At 39.7% G+C, this 17,980-nt stretch overlaps 1 protein-coding gene across 1 annotated transcript; it reads right to left on the reverse strand.

Annotated features, from left to right (window-relative positions):
- Nucleotides 1-5,643: 5,643 nt before the first annotated feature.
- On the reverse strand, nt 5,644-17,841 carry FOBCDRAFT_252375 (uncharacterized protein). The gene is made up of 14 exons (XM_059610992.1): nt 17,301-17,841; nt 15,097-17,206; nt 14,546-15,045; nt 14,193-14,232; nt 13,891-13,975; nt 12,206-13,660; nt 11,844-12,154; nt 11,674-11,788; nt 8,976-11,609; nt 8,667-8,926; nt 7,934-8,610; nt 6,040-7,876; nt 5,734-5,986; nt 5,644-5,678 (listed from the first exon to the last, which is right to left on the reverse strand). The coding sequence occupies exons 1-14, from the start codon at nt 17,608-17,610 to the stop codon at nt 5,664-5,666; spliced, it is 10,602 nt and encodes a 3,533-aa protein (XP_059467766.1). The 5' UTR covers nt 17,611-17,841; the 3' UTR covers nt 5,644-5,663.
- Nucleotides 17,842-17,980: the final 139 nt, after the last annotated feature.

Genomic DNA, 17,980 nt, shown 5'->3' on the forward strand with positions numbered 1-17,980 from the left:
TTTTTTACTAATTTTACTTTATCTATTCTTATATATAAGGTTAATTAGTTATATGCCTTATTATATATATTTAATTAATAGAGTTATAACTTTAGGTTAATTTAACTTTTACTAATTAACTTATATAAAAGATAACCTAATTCCTTTAAAGTTCTAAATCTTACCTTTACCTTATATTTATCTTAGAATACTATATATAGATTCTTTTTACTTTTATATAAAAAGGAGGATATAAAATACCTATTTAGCCTTAATAATTATATTTTTAAGCTACTTTTTATATTAGGCTAAGCCTATAAATACAGCAAGGAAAGCTGCCTTTTCTGCCTTAAGAGAATAGCCTTATTATAAGGCTTTTTTTACCTTTTTTAATCTAAATAGCTCTTTAGCTAGTTAGATTAGAGATATTATATTACTTAGATAATTTAGATTTATATAACTAATTAAGTAAATTAGGCTATATTTAAAGATAGCTATCCTAATTAGGCTTAATTTACCCCTTAAAGAGAAGTTTATCCTAATAGCTTTAGCTATCTTATATAATATATAATAATTTTTACCTTTAGCTTATTTTAGTATTAATCTAATAATATTAATAAGATTATAATTAGTTATATAATAGCCCTTATTAGGTTATAGGCTATTATATATATCAGGTATTCTATTAGTGGCTATAATTAATATTAGTAAGTATAACTAGAAGAGAGGAAGTTAGTTCAGGGAATATACTTATAGTATTATAAATAGACTAGGTGCATCCTTTAGGTAGGATAAAGGAAGAAGGTTAACCTAGCTGCTAAGAGTAGGCCTATAGCTGGCATTAATACTGCTTAGTTAAAGCAGTAATTGCACTATTAAGGTAGATAAATCTTATTTAATTTTAAATTCTATGATACTAGCCTGCTATAGGGGTCTTACTATTTAAGCCTTTATAGAAAAATTAAAAAAGCTTAATAGCCTTATATAAGGCTAATAATAAGGAAAAAGAAAAGAATTAATTTATAAAATTCTTATATTATATATCTTATAGAAAAATAATAAATATTAAAACACTCTTTTATATTTTTTATTAATATATTATTAATATATATAAGTTATTTATAGAAATCCTTTTAAAAAAAGGATTTATATTTATAATAATATCTTAGTAATTACTTATAATATAACTTAGATTAAATTACTAACTTATAATAATATTTTAACTATAAGTTAATAACTAAACTAAATAAATAAAATAATTAGGTTAAAAAACTATTAATAGCCTAACTTACTTATAATATTATAAATAATAAAATATAAAGCTTATATTAGCTTATATTAATTTTAGCCTTTATAAAAAAGTTAAAAAAGCTTAATAGCCTTATATAAGGCTAATAATAAGGGAAAAAAAAATACTAACTTTAGATTTATATTAAATATATAGTATAATATTAGAGGGCTAGTTATATAGTAATTAACTACTATAACTAGATAATTATAGCCTAATTAACTATTATTAATAATAATTATATAATAGTATATCTTATAATAAAAGTAAGGGTTCTTAGCTTATTTTAATATTACCTTTTAGGGTTAGAGCCTTAGTAGTAATTGCCTTAAGAGGGTAATAATAAAGAGGGCATTTAGCCTACTAAGGACAGGAGAAATATCTTTTTTATACTTATAAATTAAGGTTACTTATTTAGTTAGATTTTAAGGTTTAAGGCAGTAGCTATATAATCTCCTAAGACTTAATATTAAGGTTATTATATTTTTTAATATAATATATAATACCTTATATTATATTAAATATAAATATCTTATTTTATTATCTTATTTTAATATCTTTAGCTTTACTTTATATATTACTTAATAGGTATTTTATATAATAGTTAGGTTTCTAAATAGGTAAACTAATTTATATTAGGTTTATATTTATAGATAATATAAGGCATAATACTAAGTAATATAAAGTATTATATCTCTTAATAATTAAGTAATATAGTTTAGGCTTATTAATATAAAGATGCTTTATTAATAGCTAGTTAGTTTAGTTTTATAAAAGTGCTAATAAATATATTTTATATACTACTAATAGTTATATAGGAGTGATATAATATAAGGCTATTATTAGTCCTAGAATAATATAATCCTAGAGTGCTATTATTCCTATACTTATTAGTCCTTATCTGGCTAGTTGCCTAAGGTGGAGTTTTTATAAGGTATATATAATATAACTACTAGGATTATAATATTTTAACTTTTAAATATTATAATATATAATAAGAAAAATTTATTAATTTAGTTATTATACTTAAAAATAATAACCTTAAAAATTTATTTAAAGAAATAAAAATAAAACTTAAATTTATTAGATTTTATAAGGTATTATAAAAAGTTTTAAGAAATAACTATAAATTAAACTTATTATTAAAAGTTAGGCTTTATTTAATCTTTTATATTTTATTACTTAAATTAATAATAAATATAATATAAATTAAAATAAGTAATAAATTATAAGAAATCTTAAGACTAAAAGTCTATAAAGTAAATAAACCCTTATTTATATTAATAGTATACTACTGTTTAGCTGATCTGTTAAGTCTGTTACGTGCTGTATCCTATGACCTATTTGACCTTCCTTATGCCGCTGATACTAATGCCATAACTTTAAGTCTTTAACTTTAGGTAACTAAACTTATATAAAACTTAATATATTTTCTTCTTATAAAACCCCGCGATTACCCCTCTTTTATCTATAGTAGATATCGCAGTATACTGTCCCCCTCGTCTTAGTCGCGCTCTTGTAGTCTAAGACTATAACTAGCCTGGTCTATATATTATTAAGGTTTAGTCTTCTTTAGTACCTTCTTAGCCTGTTACTAGATAGCCTTAAGCTACTTATTATATAAGCTGCCTAGGTAAAGGGCCTTAATAAATTCCTTTTCCTTCTGGCTTAGATTTACCCTTCTAAGTAACTTCCTTTTTAGCTTATAAAGTAGCTTTATCTTATAATTAAAGAAGCCTTTATTAATTAGCTAATAATAAGGTTATAAGAGTAAGAGAATTTTATAACTAAAGATTACTAATCTAATATAGCTAGTATTATCTTTTTTTCCTTAATTTATTTTAATTTCTATTATTATATTATAAAGCTTATTATAATTATCTTTCTTAATAACTTACTTAATTTTATAGGTTATATTATAACCTTTTATTAGATAATACCTATTAGGATTAAGTATTTATAGGCTTCTTTTAAGTATTATAATAATAAAGCTATAATACTATTAGTAATTATAATTAGAAAAAGGGAAGTTAAATTAAATTACTTACTATAGAAGTATAATAGATAATTTAAGTATAGTATCTATAGGGGTTAGTAAAAGACCTTTAAAATAGGTTATAAAAAGAAGATTAAGGCCAGCTAAAAAGTAAATAAGGCTTTCTAGCTAGGTTATATATAGCTAGGTTTAGGCTATAATTAAGGTAGCTAATTATAGTAATATTAACTTAATAAAGCTTTGCCTACTAAGAGGTAAGAAATATTTAAATTATATTAGATATTAGAGATACTTAGATATAGCTTTTAAGGCTAACTTATAAACTTTAAAAAAAAAAAAAAAAAAAAGGCTAAATTAAAAAAAAATAGAGAAAGTATCTTATAAAATAAAAAAACTACTTAGAAAATAAAAATATATAAGAACCTCTAAGATATCTTATTAATACCTAATAACTCCTAAAGAACTTTTATTATATTAAAACTTATTAGAGGAAATTAACCTCTATTAATTAAATATATATAATAAGGTATATAATTAATTAACCTTATATATAAGAATAAATAAAATAAAATTAGTAAAATAGTAGTAATTTAAACTTAGAAATAATTCTTTATAATAAAAATTAAATTATAAATACTATTAATTTAATAAATAATTTAATTAATAAAAATAAATTAAATATAAAAATAAATATAATTATTATTTAATATTTTAAGGCTTTTATTAAAATAAAATAATTAAAAAATTAATTAAAATTAATTAATTTTATAATAAAATATTTTTAATTTAAATTATCATTTTAATCTTTTTTTTTTTTCTTTTTCCTTATTATTAGCCTTATATAAGGCTATTAAGCTTTTTAATTTTTCTATAAAGGCTTAAATAGTAAGACCCTTATAGTAGGCTATTATTATAAAATCTAAAATTATATAAGATTTATCTACCTTAATAATATAATTATTACCTTAACTAGGCAGTATTAATACTAGTTATCTCTTAGTAGTTAAGTTACCCTTCTTTCTTTATCCTACCTAAAGGAATACTATACCTAATCTATTTATTATATTTTTACTTAATAATTAATTAAACCCTAACTAAGTAAGTAATTAAATATAAACTTATAAGTAAGTTTCTTAACCTGGCTTTCCCCCTCCTTTTAACCCTTCTTACTAATAATATAATAATTATACTATCTTAATACCTATTATATAAAATAGCCTATAGCTATATAATTATACTAATTATATAACTAGCTATAACCTTAATCTAGCTATTAGGCCTATTCTAAATATAGCTAATAAAAAAAAACTTAAAGAGATTTATATAATAATAACTATTATTAGGAAGAACTTCTTATTAAGATATAAATTTAACCTTATTAAGATAATTATTTTTAATTATAGCCTAATCTAGTTAATTAGTTATATAAATTAGAGGTATTATATTAATTTAATTAATTTAAACTAGGTTAATTCTAAGCTATTAGGTCTTAAGGACCTAGAAAGAGGCCTAAGGGAAGGTTATTACCTTTAGTTAGATTAGGTAGTCTTTCTTATTGCCTTTATAGGTTTAATTATATATAAAGAGTGGCTTTTTAATATATCTAAAAGGGTTATTATTATTAAGGAGGAGCTGCTCCTAAATTAGTAAAGATAAATATAAGGTAAAGGCAGGGTTTAGAAATTTAAAGGAATTAGGTTAACTTTTATATAAGTTAGTTAGTAAAAGTTAAACTAACCTAAAGTTATAACTAGCCTCTATTAATTAAATATATATAGTAGGATATATAACTAATTAACCTTATATATAAGAATAGATAAAGTAAAATTAGTAAAAAAGCAGTAGTTTAAACTAGGATATAATTAAGTTAATTAAATTAATAATATAAATATATTATTATAAGAATTAAGGGCTATTATAAAAAAATAAAAAAAAGGTAAATTAAGAAAAAAAGGTTTTAATATTTAAGGAAAAATTATAAATATTAATAAATTAAGGCTAGTTTAATAATTAATAATTAATTAAATTAAATTATAAAATAATATAATAAAAGAAATATAATTTAAAAATAAATATAATTTAATAATACTTAGGTTAAATTATTTATATATTTATATTTTTATTTTTATTTTTATTTTTATTTTTATTTTTATTTTTATTTTTATTTTTATTTTTATTTTTATTTTTATTTTTATTTTTATTTTTATTTTTATTTTTATATTTTTATATTTTTATATTTTTATATTTTTATATTTTTATATTTTTATATTTTTATATTTTTATATTTTTATATTTTTATATTTTTATATTTTTATATTTTTATATTTTTATATTTTTATATTTTTATATTTTTATATTTTTATATTTTTGTATTTTTATATTTTAAAAATATTTAATTATTTAAATAATTATTAACTATATATATATTAGCATTTATATCTTTTAGTCTTGTTATTTTCTTTTTACTCACCTCTATTAATCGCTCAGTCAGCTCAAGGTAGCCACGGTTTACATCTTCCATTGATCCAAATGAACATGATCGCCATAACCCAGCAAAACCCATTGAGTCCAAAACCTCGGTCAATGTGGACATCGAGCCAGGGGCTCTTGAAAATTGTTGTGTCGATGACAACGCCCGCAAAAGAGTGTGTGCAGCTCTTAACGTCGCTGAATTTTGGCTGTGTAGTAAAGTATCATCTAATAAAGAGCGAATGGCTCCAGCTCTTTTCCTATGTCAGCTTTAGGACGTCTGAGTACGTCAATTGGCGAGACTCACAATTGCTCTACCACGATAGGGCGTTCATTGGCAAGCTTGTTAAGCCAATCCAGACTGCGCCTTTGCACAGAGTCTTCCACATACTGGAAGTCAACAAGCTCGATTGCGGTGATCAACAAGACCACATTATCCGGCATCCCTTCGAGATCCGGCGATTTGCGCATCCCATTAGCAAAACCAAGTTCATCAGCGTTAATACCAGCAGACCACAGACTGTCTTTGAATTCGTCATTCTCAACCGCGCGGGCAGTCAGGAGAGACAGATATGGTGAGGTCTGGGTCATCTCAGCCTTTTCCCGACCCTCCACATTCGCGGTCATCATCTCTAGGAAAGAAGATAAGACACGCATGGTGATTTGTCGTGTCATGGTGTCAGTGAGTCCACGTGCCAGACATGCACAGACCGCGAGGTGGAAGGTTTCTTCCTCGAAGTGTATACCATATATCTCTTCCAGGGGCAACGCAGCCTCGTCCAACGGAGCTCGTCCTTGAAGAAGTAATGAGGCCATGCTGTCTCCTCGGAACTCTTCGCTAGTGCTTATGTTCGCTAGCACCGCCTCAAGAAATTGTGCAGTGGAGTTGAATAGAGTCGCAGGTACTAACCGCACGAGTGACATGGCTAGCCAGAAAAGCTGCAGACCATAGCGCGATGCTGATGGGAGTTTTGCCATCATTTTCGATAACGAAGTGACGATAGAGACAAGCATTTCACTGTTATGGTCCTCGCCAAACCGATTGACGCTGTTCCTCAGAGCAACGAGTACTTGGTAGAGCAAATCATCATCGACCTCTTCCCGAGCCAAGCAACCCATAACTGCAAATGCACGGGGTTGAATAGCAGGATTATTTTGGAAGGCCGTGCTTGCAACTAGGCTCATCCACCTCGATCGCCATGTATTAGCAAGGTCAACTGTTGGTGCAGCGACGGAGCAAATTTCAAAGAGAGCAGATGCGAGGTTTTCGGTCGCCGTCAACGCGGGACCTGCGTCCTGTGAAGTCGATACCGAGGCACCATCGCGAGGAAAGGTTGGCGGCGCCGTGAAAATGTCGCTACGAGGATCGCATAGAAAATCTAGACTGGCTCGCAGTTTGCTAGATCTGGCATCATCCAGGCTGAACGATGTACATACGGCGTGAACCGTGTTGACAAGCAACCGGTAAACAAGTAATCGAACCTCTTGAGTACCAGTGTTGGCCAACATGGTCACGATATGGAAGATCTCCGGCAGGAAAAGCTGAGATTGCACCCCGTTGTCGAAAGATAGTGCGAGGCAGAACCGAAGCAAAATACAGATCTCAGACCAGACTGCGTTGTCTGGCAGGTATTTCGTCGGACGGAGCGATGATCGGTTAAGAGCTTTACGGAGCCTTGAAAGGATCTTACCGCGTAAAGTCACAGTTCCAATACCAACCACAATAGACGCAATGACCTCTAAAGATTCGTCATGCGCGCTATAGCTCATTGCTGACTTCAGGAGCTCATCTAGGAAAACCTCGAGCAAGATTTCGTCTTGAACGATCCTTGGCCATACAGATTGTTCCAAGGCAAAGGTGAGTGAATGATCCTGTACAGTCACATCAATAAGCTTTCGAAATAGAATTGCGACTCTTTCTCTTCCTTTCTCCCCATCCAGCTCATTCGTGAGGATGTTGGTCCGTAGGCCAGGAAGCCAAGGAGCCATATAGGCAAGACTTAGAGGCTTCTGTTCATCCGGGAAGCTTTCCCAGCCCACGAAGAATTCTGTCAAAAAGTCTGACGTCAACTGAGGCTCGCTCAATGCCAACTCCTTACTGATGTCCACTACGAAACGGGTTGGATCTAAAGGAACAGAAACATCTGGAATAGAGTTAGTTGCTATGTGCGGAGACATTTTGATATTATCTTGAGACTTACCTTTGGTGCAGACGATCCTTGAAGCAGAGCTGAATTTGAAGGCCCGGCAAAGTGCCCCAAGAAGATTGTAGGAAGACAGCCTTAGAATATGATCATGGCTCGACAAATTCGCCAACGAAAGATTCAGGAGCGTGCCTGGCACATCTTGTGGCCTGATGAGGCGCTCAACAGATTTATGAGCCCTGCTATCCTTGCCATGTTTCGCCTTGGCACCCCGGATCGTCTGAAGCACATCTGACTTCTTTGGGCTCGTAAAGTACATCACGATCTTCCCGTTGTCAGCTCGTAAGCCAAAAGCCGAATCATCTTCAGTCTGTATGGATGTTGGTGCTTCGTCAACTTCGCCCAACCGGAAGATGTCGTTCACGGTCGTGCCCAATCGAAATCCCGCGAAAATCTCTTGCTTTTTCGTGGTTGTTACTTGCACAAACTGACTGCCAACTTTGATAATTACTTCAATCTTACCCTTTGACTTTGACAAGCGGGTGATCGGTTGAAAGACATATCGTGTATCGGTCACGACACTGATTGTTTCCTTGGGTAGATGTAGCTGGCTAAGGTGAAAATGCGCTTGTAAGTCCTGAAGACTTCCTATCAAATGATATTCGACGTTTTTAGGGTTAAATACGCCGTTCTCGTTCTTGGTGCATACCCTCAGTAGGCGTCGAAAGCACCGCCTGTAAGTGAGGTTAGCTTAGAAACCTGAACCCGTCAATCTGAGAAGTCAACTTACTTGAATGCACTGTTCATGTTATAAACATAAATACGGCTAAGGTTTTGTGACAGCTCCGAGGGTGTTAGGAGCTCCAACTTCTTGAACAGGTCATCCTGAGGCTCGTTGCGGCCATTATAGCAGGTCGCATCGATCAAGATGCCAAAGGGTCTGTGCCACAACCTGCTGGCAATTTTGAGGTAGCAATACATTAATGTGTCATAGTCGATGCTCTCCGTCTCAATGTGACGCAAAATGACGCAGATTATAGACAAGCCGTCCTGTTCATGTTCAGCCAATATTATAGTTAGTCTAATACTTCGGACTCACCTTGCTTTCACCACCATCGTAAACAGCACGTGCCGTCAAGAATGATTCCGTACTTCGAAAGGCATTTCGGAGCATGAAGTTTTGAAATCGAGAGTACAGCGGTGGGCTGTTGGATGAGACTTGGGGTCTGTTCCACGAAACAGCAAGTGGTGGTGGACCAAGATTCGCAATCAGGTTTCTCAGCGGTTCCAGGACTGGTGATCTCCCACGGACAACATCCCCAGATGTCTTACCGTAATCCTTTCTCTCGCGTGAGATAAGTGTTTGGCGTACATGGTCCCAATGATCGTAGAGGAAACGATGCAGCGCAACACAAGATCCAAAGTCGAACGATTCCGTCGTGCCTTGCACCTCCAACTGATTGGGAGGAACCGAAATCTCGCGAAGAAACGTCGTAACATGATAAATATTCTGTGTCAAGAAGTCGTTAAGGGGAAACATGTATGGCTCTTTTGCTCCAAACAACACGTTATTGGCGAGGTTCTGAATGACCTTGGCAATAAGAAGTAAACCGCGCCGCATTTCTTTAGATGGTGCTGTCGACACGAGGCCCTCGACTTCAGGAGCAACGATAGCTGGGCAAAAGAATCGTAGGAAGATGAAGGCTCCCACAGCTGTGTACTTGGCATCGGGGAACCGTGGCATGACTGCGTTTGATATGGTGTAGCAAATCTTGCGGAAAGCGGGTGGAATGTTGGAAGAAGACGCGCATATGTCGTCAATGAAAACCTTGGCCACAATACGCAGCTGTAAAGCATTTTTCTGCAGCTCCTCTGTCGAGCTGACTCTTGCAGGGTCAAGCTCGAGATCGAGATCCTTAGATGTCAGCATAAGCCGCTCCAAGACCTTTTGTAGCGTCGTTCGAATATACGAAGCACCCTTCCACTTGGCATAGACTGATAGCATCTTGGTTGCAACACATCCTCGTCGTAATATCTCAGCCTCATTCTCGGTATCTTCAATCTCTTGTTTGATGAGTGCCTCCAAAAGCTCAAAGATCATTCCTCGTTGCTCGAAAACAGTGAGAAGACAGATAGTGAGCTCATCCACCTCGGTGCTGGGGCAAGCAACGGCCATCGAGATGGCCAGGGAGAGATCACTGGTCAGTAACTCAAGTAGTTCCTCATACTTCTCACTCACAGCCGAGTCCGTCAGGTTGCTAAACTCAGTGCCTTGGATCAGAATGTTGTAGAGGACCTTGACGAAGGCAGTGCGGATCTCAACATTGTCATGATATCCAATATTAAGAGAGTGTTTGAGGCCAACATCGATATTAGCACTAAGTAAATTGGACAAGATGGTGATGGCCAAATCTGAGTTTGATGCAGACTCTTCACGAAGAGTGACGCTCAAATTCGTATCAGTCCTAGTCAGCTCTGATGGCTCATGATTAAGCAAGGACAGAAAGCGGTTGAAATATGTATGAAACATTTGCGACTTCATCTCGCTCATCCCAGCATCAGTATGGCTTTCGGAGGGTTGCAATGGCAAACGAAAAGTCAAATCAGCCAGTGATTTTAAACAAGCCTTGTCAAGGTCTTTCTGCACACGAGCCGTGTCGTCTTGTCGGGAGCCAGGGCCGTGCTGAGGCGAGCGAGGTCGAGCAATCCAGCCGAAAATGTATTCAAGTAGTTGGTTCCGAATGCGAACATCGTCCCGCAAGTTCAGGTGCTCTTTTCGCTTCGTCACCACTTCGCACAGGTGGCATACCCGGATCTTGACCCTTAGCGTATTGGGTGTATCGGTGACGCCATCCAGGAACTTCGCAAAGTTAAGCGTGAGCGCACCCAGATGAACTGAGGAGGCCGCGCCAAGGTCAGAGGGGCTTTCTAGTCTTTCCACAAGAGCCCGAAGTAGAGATGCGGCTTGCTCAGCGAATACCACTTCACTATCCTGATCTTTCTCAACGGGGGCCAGAGCTCCAGTGAATAATACTTCTAATTCAGATTCTAAGGCTCGAAATAGCGGATAGTAAAGCGCAGGCGAGACTTCACTGGCAAGCACATCTCGCATTGCTTCGCGTACTCTCACATTGGCACAAGCTAAAAGCTGGATACTGAGTCTCAGGTATCTTGTTAGAAGTGGTTCCTCGGAGTGCTCAGAAGAGACACGGTCGATCCATCTTAGACCTCCAAGAGCAGGCTCTTCGAGAATAATAGCCTGGTCAGCGGTGCAAATGCCACCCAAGGATGCCAAGAATCCGGAATAGTTTCGCCACTCGGCCAGCGCTCTTCCATCCACGATCTCGACAGTTGATGTTGAGACATCCTTTGCAAGATGAAGCCAACGATCGAATGCGGTTTCCCAGGCGTTTACGATGCCCGTCGTTGGGAACTGCATGCGGCGCAGAAGACCCCTTACTCGCTTCTGGAATGCAACTAGTCCAGTGAACCGGAAGGCTGGAGAGGATATCTCGCGGTAGACTTCGGCGTTTCGAAGCACTGATGCCGAAGACTTTGCCGACTCAACATGTTTGTCGACAATCGAGCACTCTTGAATGAACAATCCTGTGCAGGAAGTCACCAGTTGACAAGTTGTAATGCTGGCAGAACAAAGGGAGATAAGAAGTGTCGTCTCGAGCTTGGAAGATGCATTGATGACATCCGGTGCGTCCTCTGGTACTTTGGCCAGTTCCTGCAAGAGGTTAGCAGCCCATAACTATCACGAATAACATTACTAGAGGTGCAGAATTGCATACCGGAATGTTCTTAAGAAGTAGTAAGCGTGCTTCTAGATAGTCTTGTAGATCGCGCAAGCTCTGGTCATCTTTCTTCGAGGTGACAGACTCGCATAAAGCAAGTAGAACTTTGGAGCTTGGGAGTTTCGTTAGCGGGTTTAAGATTGACCGAACGTTGAGAATGCGCTCACCTTCGACTCCAGATATCATCACGAAGTTCTTTTGTGCCGAAGCGGTGCCCAGTATCGAATTGGCGGTATGCCTCAAGATGGCCTTGAAAGAGTCGGCTTGCAACGCCAGTGGCAAGTTTACGCACGGCCGGATTCTCAGACAATACGCAAAGAAGGAAGGACTTGAAGAAGCTATTATTTGAACCATCTTTTGACAGATCATCTAACAAGCGAGCTGGGGATGCATCCAAGAATTGGAGAATGCTGCAAACCAGTTCTGTCCTTTCACTCCCTTGTCGACCCATCGTACTGACAGCCTTGGCATTTTCGGTCTAAGAGCGTCAGTTGAAAACCGGCAGAAATGGTAAGTCGCCAATTCTCACCTCTAATTGCGTCCGCATGAAGGGTATCGCCGCATCAAATAGTTCGTGGTACCTTAGAGCATATGGCTGCTGAGCGAAATACGTACAGCCCTGAACAGTAGCTAGCTTAAAACTGCTTGGGGCATTTGGAGCGATACAGCTTTCAACAAAGCCGCTGACACTCGTATCAAGATTGAGATGGGTCAAGCTCACAAAGGCTGCGGTCATCATGTCCTGATCAAAGAGTCCGTATTCTGATGCGGTAAGACGGCGAAAAACAGCATCGCGGACTTCATCCTGAACATCCAAGGCATAACTGACAAGCGCCGAGTCGCTTTCAACATCAAAATGTCTGGCAGCACGGAGCAGAGAAACCAGACAATAAGCTGCTTGCTCGTTTCGATTGCGCGAAGCTTTTCTCAGTCCGTCTAGAAAGGTAACTTTCTTCACCATGCTACTGCTCTTTGCTTCGCGCATATTGCTCGCTACCTCAAAAACATCCGGCAAAAGGAAAAGCAGAGTGGTTTGGAGAGGGTAGAATAGACCTTTTCGACGTCCGTTATCTGTCGCAGCCTGCGCCATGTCAAACAGTGTATCAGCTCCGCCATCAAGTCGCTTGTGAAGCTGGTGAAGCTGCACGAACTCGCGGGGGAACCGATCCAGCCATCTCATGATCAGCAATGGAGAGACTACAGCAATAGTGTTTTGGTAAGGCTTTCGAAAGTGTAGGAAGCTTGAGCAGATCTCTTGTATAACTTGACCCAGCTTTGGGCCATCAACCCAGAAGAAAGAGAGTAATCGCAGAACGACGAGGGCTGCTCTCTCTGCATCTTGAGTAGATCCAGGCGTAGAGACGCCAGGCTGCGTAACAATACTAGTTCGAATAGTGTATATGACATTCCTCAAGTAGTCGAAGGCAGCCGTCCAACTGGAAGTAGTGACATACTCGGTCACTGTCTTGATGTGGATGTCCATCTCCACCAACGTCTCTGCAAACCTCTCATCGCTTGGGGGGGAACTATCGGCGTCGGAGGAGACAGAAGAGCTTTCGGGGCGAGCGACGGAGACATTTCGCGTCGAGACTTGGTCAAGTAGAGTCTGGGCTGGGAGTATACAGTTCTCGGGGATCGGTTCAAGAAGGTGCTTGAACGCGTCGAACAGGCGGCTCACAAGTACTTCGTCTAGCGGAGGAGGAGCCGGAGCCGGTTTTACATCTGCGTCCTGTGAGATAGAGGCCCAATGGGAAGAACAGCAGTCTGCAATAACGGCAACAATGTAGAGCTCGGAGGCCAAGATATGGCTGGGGTGGTCGGCGACGGCTGCGTAAGGGCGAGCAAGGTCCTCGAGTAGAACCAGAAGCGACGCGATGACTGTGGATATAGATGTGTTTCCTAGCTCGACCAAGGTGGCTCTTGTAACGTGGAGGACATCGTCTTGCTGTAGGCTCTGGCCACTGGTGCCAGCTCGATGGGGGAGCTATTGAGAGGTACCCAACGTCAGTCAACCCTAGCCGCTAAGGGGATCGCAAGCTGCCTCGCGCATGGAATATGCAGATGCTTACTCTGGTAGCGAGCCTGTCGACAAGGCAGCCGACTAGGCTTGCGTCGCAATTCATGATCGCGACAGCATTGAGCGTTGATACGCAGATTTGGGAGAGATCAAGTTGGGAGTCGCTCGTCCCTCTGACCTGACCGGGCAGGCATTGCCCAAGGGTCACTGCGTTCGTGCCAAACCCCGCGAACAGTCCCCACAGGGGTAGCACGCATAGGGGAGCTCGCCGTTTTCAGACATCTACGACGTGAAAGGTAACGTATTTCAATGGATACCTTAGTACGGATAACGCATTAAGTTATTTTTATCATGAGGCTGAAGCAGGCTGAGGATAATGTAATTTACCTAGGCACCGAGGCATTTAACATCAATTTAGTCTCCAGAAGCACATCATATACTTTATATTCCCCAATTCCTTACTCTGTTCTAGCTAAGTAAACATCCAATTCTCACTCACAAATGCACATATCTCGATGCTAGCCGTCTTTGATCAGCAACTACAAATGAATCAGAAATAGTCTAGTCAAACCTCAAATACCAACGACGGCTTCCAGCATCTCAAGACCTCAAACACAATCCATCTTAGGTATTTATAATTAATATATAAAGGCCAAAATCCCGAGCTTCACTGCTCTGGTATTGATTTAATTCATTCCATTTTCAGTTGGTCATACACAGTGCCGTATATAATGTACCTTGGCACGGTTAATCAATCTCCAAAGCTTTGATAGAGAACTTATTCATTTATCCGCCATCTCTACGTCTATAGTTCCACAAACTACCTGTATGACCGCCCATCTCGGTAGTTACCTCGAGAACCATAGCCTCCTGAGCCTCGTCCTCTATCATAGGATTGTCCTCCGTACCCCTGATAACCAGAAGCACCGTGAGGTGGCTGTGGTGGGCCTCTGTATTGGTTGTTATAGCCTGGAGCACCACCGTGGCGGTTGTCGTACTGCTGGTGATTGTAATAATGAGCTGGTGGGGGCGGTGGTGGTACCCCGATCCCGAATCCAGGGGCTCCTGGTGGTGGAGGCACATGAGAAGCGGCCGGCGGAGGGTAATGGCCATTGGATCTACCATATCCTCCTTGGTGCCTGTCATGCTGAGGCCCGCGCGACATACCAGGGCCATTGTAGCCACCTCGATTGTGGCCTCCTCGTCCGAAGCCGCCATTCCTGCCTCCGCGGTTGGCCTTATTCCGGATATCTTGAATGTCGCTTTGTGTGAGAGCAGGCTTCGGAAGCTGAACCCCACGAAGCAGCATCGACTTGTGTGTTTGTGAAACGGAAGGCATATCGTAGTAGACGCTAGAAATGTTAGCCAAACGGAGACTGTGGGTTATAGGCACGGTGTCATACCTGACTGATCGATCATATTCGAGATTGGGCATACCATTCCTCTCAAGAGGGTACTTCAATTCTTCATGGGGAACATATCCCTCTTTCTTCTCGACCTTGCCCGACAAGCCGTCACTCTTTTTCGGGTTCAGCTTGAATTTGGAGTCTCCTTGTTTCTTGGAGTAGAACTTGGTTAGAACATCATCGTACAGGCTCTCATGGGCTTCTGAGAAGATCAAAACATCTCTGCCCATTTCGTTGCGTGCTGAATCTGCTGCACTGAGTTCTGGGTATTTTGCTTGAACGGCGGCTAGTAGGCGAGGCATCTCAATGAAAGGAAGCAAAGCAACACCTTGCCAGGCCATCTTCTTGCCATTGAGATCAATCTCAAAGTCCTCCGGATAGAAGTCAATGATGTTGCTTTCTGGGTTGAGCATGAGGTCGTGGAAAACCTCCGGAAGGGCATGGCGTGATGCAGCCGGCAAGACACTCATCAACTGCTCGAATGGCTTAGATATTCTGCCCTTCTGGAAGGAAATCTTCATCTTGTCGATGTCTTGGAAGTCAGCTGCGAATGGGGCATAATGATACGGGTAATACCACTCCCAAGAGGGGCACCCCTGGAAGTAGTACAGCAAGACCCAAGCAAGACCCTCCACATACGCTCGTGCGACCTCGTGACGAAACTCGATGTCTTGGGGATCTTTGTGGAATTTCTTCTCGTAGTATCGATCGGCATAGCCGTCCTCCCAGAGGCGCACATCATCGACGGGGCCCTCCTCTGCCGGGGCTGCTGGAGTTGGAGCATTGGATGTATCAGGAGTCGAACCATCCCCTTCTTCGAGAGTTGATGCCTTTCGTTTTCCTAGAGCGGAAGCAAAATCTTGATCCGCTTCCGCTGGTTTCGCGGTTGATAGTGACTTCTGCGACTGGAGCTGGGCTTTGAGGACACTCGCGGCGCTCTTGTTGGCAACATTCGCATCTGGCGCGCTACTGCGGTTCACAATCATGTCGTGCGTCAGTCTCTGCTCGTTCGGCCCAGAAAAGGAGGTAATGGGTTGGAGTAGCACGTTGGCAGGGTTTTCGAGGCCGTTGATCTTCTTCGGATGAGCAGGTCCACCTTGACGTCCGCCTCGGCCATTGTTCTCGTTCTGCAGCTTTCTCCGCTTGAAGTTGGCCTCACGCCGGTCTTCCTGTTCTTTTCGCCGCTTGAAGATACCGTCTTCTTGCTTGGCCAAGCCGCTCAGAATCACCTGCGCCCTTTCAAGATCGATATGCCCGTCTTTGGTGACGTAGCCACCCATAACAGGCAGATTGTCTTTCCAGATTTTGGTTAGAGTATCAATTCCATGCTCTCGGATTTCCAGGGCTGGAAGATGCGGTAAGAAATCGTTACCCACGAAACAGCACATAAAGATCCAATCATCAACCGCACGTTCCACGTCGAAGCGGAAGGGCAAATTAGGGACGCTGAGCTCAACTTCGAGGTATTCTCGCAACACAGCGACATGAAGCCAGATGAAAGGCTTGAGAGCGACACCTTTGTCCTTCTCGTCGTGTTCGCCGTCTTTCTTCTTTTCCTCGCCACGGCAATTCTGGGCATCATGTCCTTTCTGGCCACAGAGCTTACACAAACGAGCCTTCTGTTCCTGAAAGAAGACGTCTTCACGAAGGACACGGAAATGAGGCTCATGGGTTGCAAGCCCCAGCATGATAAGATCGGCATCAAGACCATAGATCACATGCCGAGTGTTGGGGTCATGGTCTGGTGATGCCCGCTGGGACCGAACAAAATTCATGATCTTGTGCTCTCCCTCTCCGGGAACAGTAGCATCAGAAATGATGATTTTAAGTTTCGCCCAACCAGGATCCGTGTTGAGTTTGTACTGACACCAATATCTCAGGCTGAGGGCGAGAATGTCCATGAAAGGCGTTCCAGGGGTGATCGAGTTTGAGTCGAAAGCCTTTTTAAGGACAGTCTCTTCACTTTCGGCAGTCAAATTACCACCATTCTGTTGTTTTAGAAGTTTGATAAGTTCTTGCTTGTCCTTCTCCTTCTCCTGGGCTTCTTGTGCGGAACGAAATCGTCTTGACCGTTGCTGGTTCATCTTGGCTCGAGGCGCAACACCATCTATGGGGGTTTGTTAGCTTTGAACAAGTTAATTACATGTACAGCTCCGACCAAAGGGCCGAAACTGAGCTAGAAAAAAAATGGCTTAACATACCAACTGCAATCATGAGTATCTTTCGGGGCCGAACCATGTTCACCACGCGATCGGTATATCTGAAGACTTCCATCATCATTTCCTCCTCGTCTTTGGGAGCTGGTCGATCTTCAGGATGAGAACAAGGATGAACGATGCCATTCATGTCGAGATACAGGTTATCAAACTCTTCACCGTTCGGGTTTGGGCGAGTCGTGTCAACAGGAATCGTGGAGCCATCTTCCATGGTAAGGGGCTGATCCTCAATTACCGGCGAGATAATCTTGGGATATCTGGAAGAAAGCCATCGGAAAGCCGCGGGAATACCCATCGTAGCAATTCTGCGGAAGTCGACCTTTCGGAAATTTGTGGTGAGCTCGTTGCGTGAGCAGACTCCGGGTGAACAAAGACAATGCGGTTACAAAACCTGGGACTAAAGAAAATAAATGCCTCTCACAGGACGTGTCGCATCAATGAGTTGAGGCGACAGCGTGCTAAGGCCAAGCGAATAGGCTCCCCAGTTGTCGTTTGAAGGAAGACGAAAGTTGTATGTAGGATGAAGACTATCGCTTTTCGAATCGCGACATGATTCTTTGACTGCTAGCTTGGACCCTGAGCCACACCGTTATGCAAGTGAGTGGATATCTGTGGCTTCAGCGTGGGACCTTGAAATCCACTTATTGAATCGCATCTTAATCGGG

Source organism: Fusarium oxysporum, chromosome VIII (genome assembly GCF_013085055.1).
Source record: "Fusarium oxysporum Fo47 chromosome VIII, complete sequence".
In the NCBI taxonomy this organism is placed as follows: domain Eukaryota; kingdom Fungi; phylum Ascomycota; class Sordariomycetes; order Hypocreales; family Nectriaceae; genus Fusarium; species Fusarium oxysporum.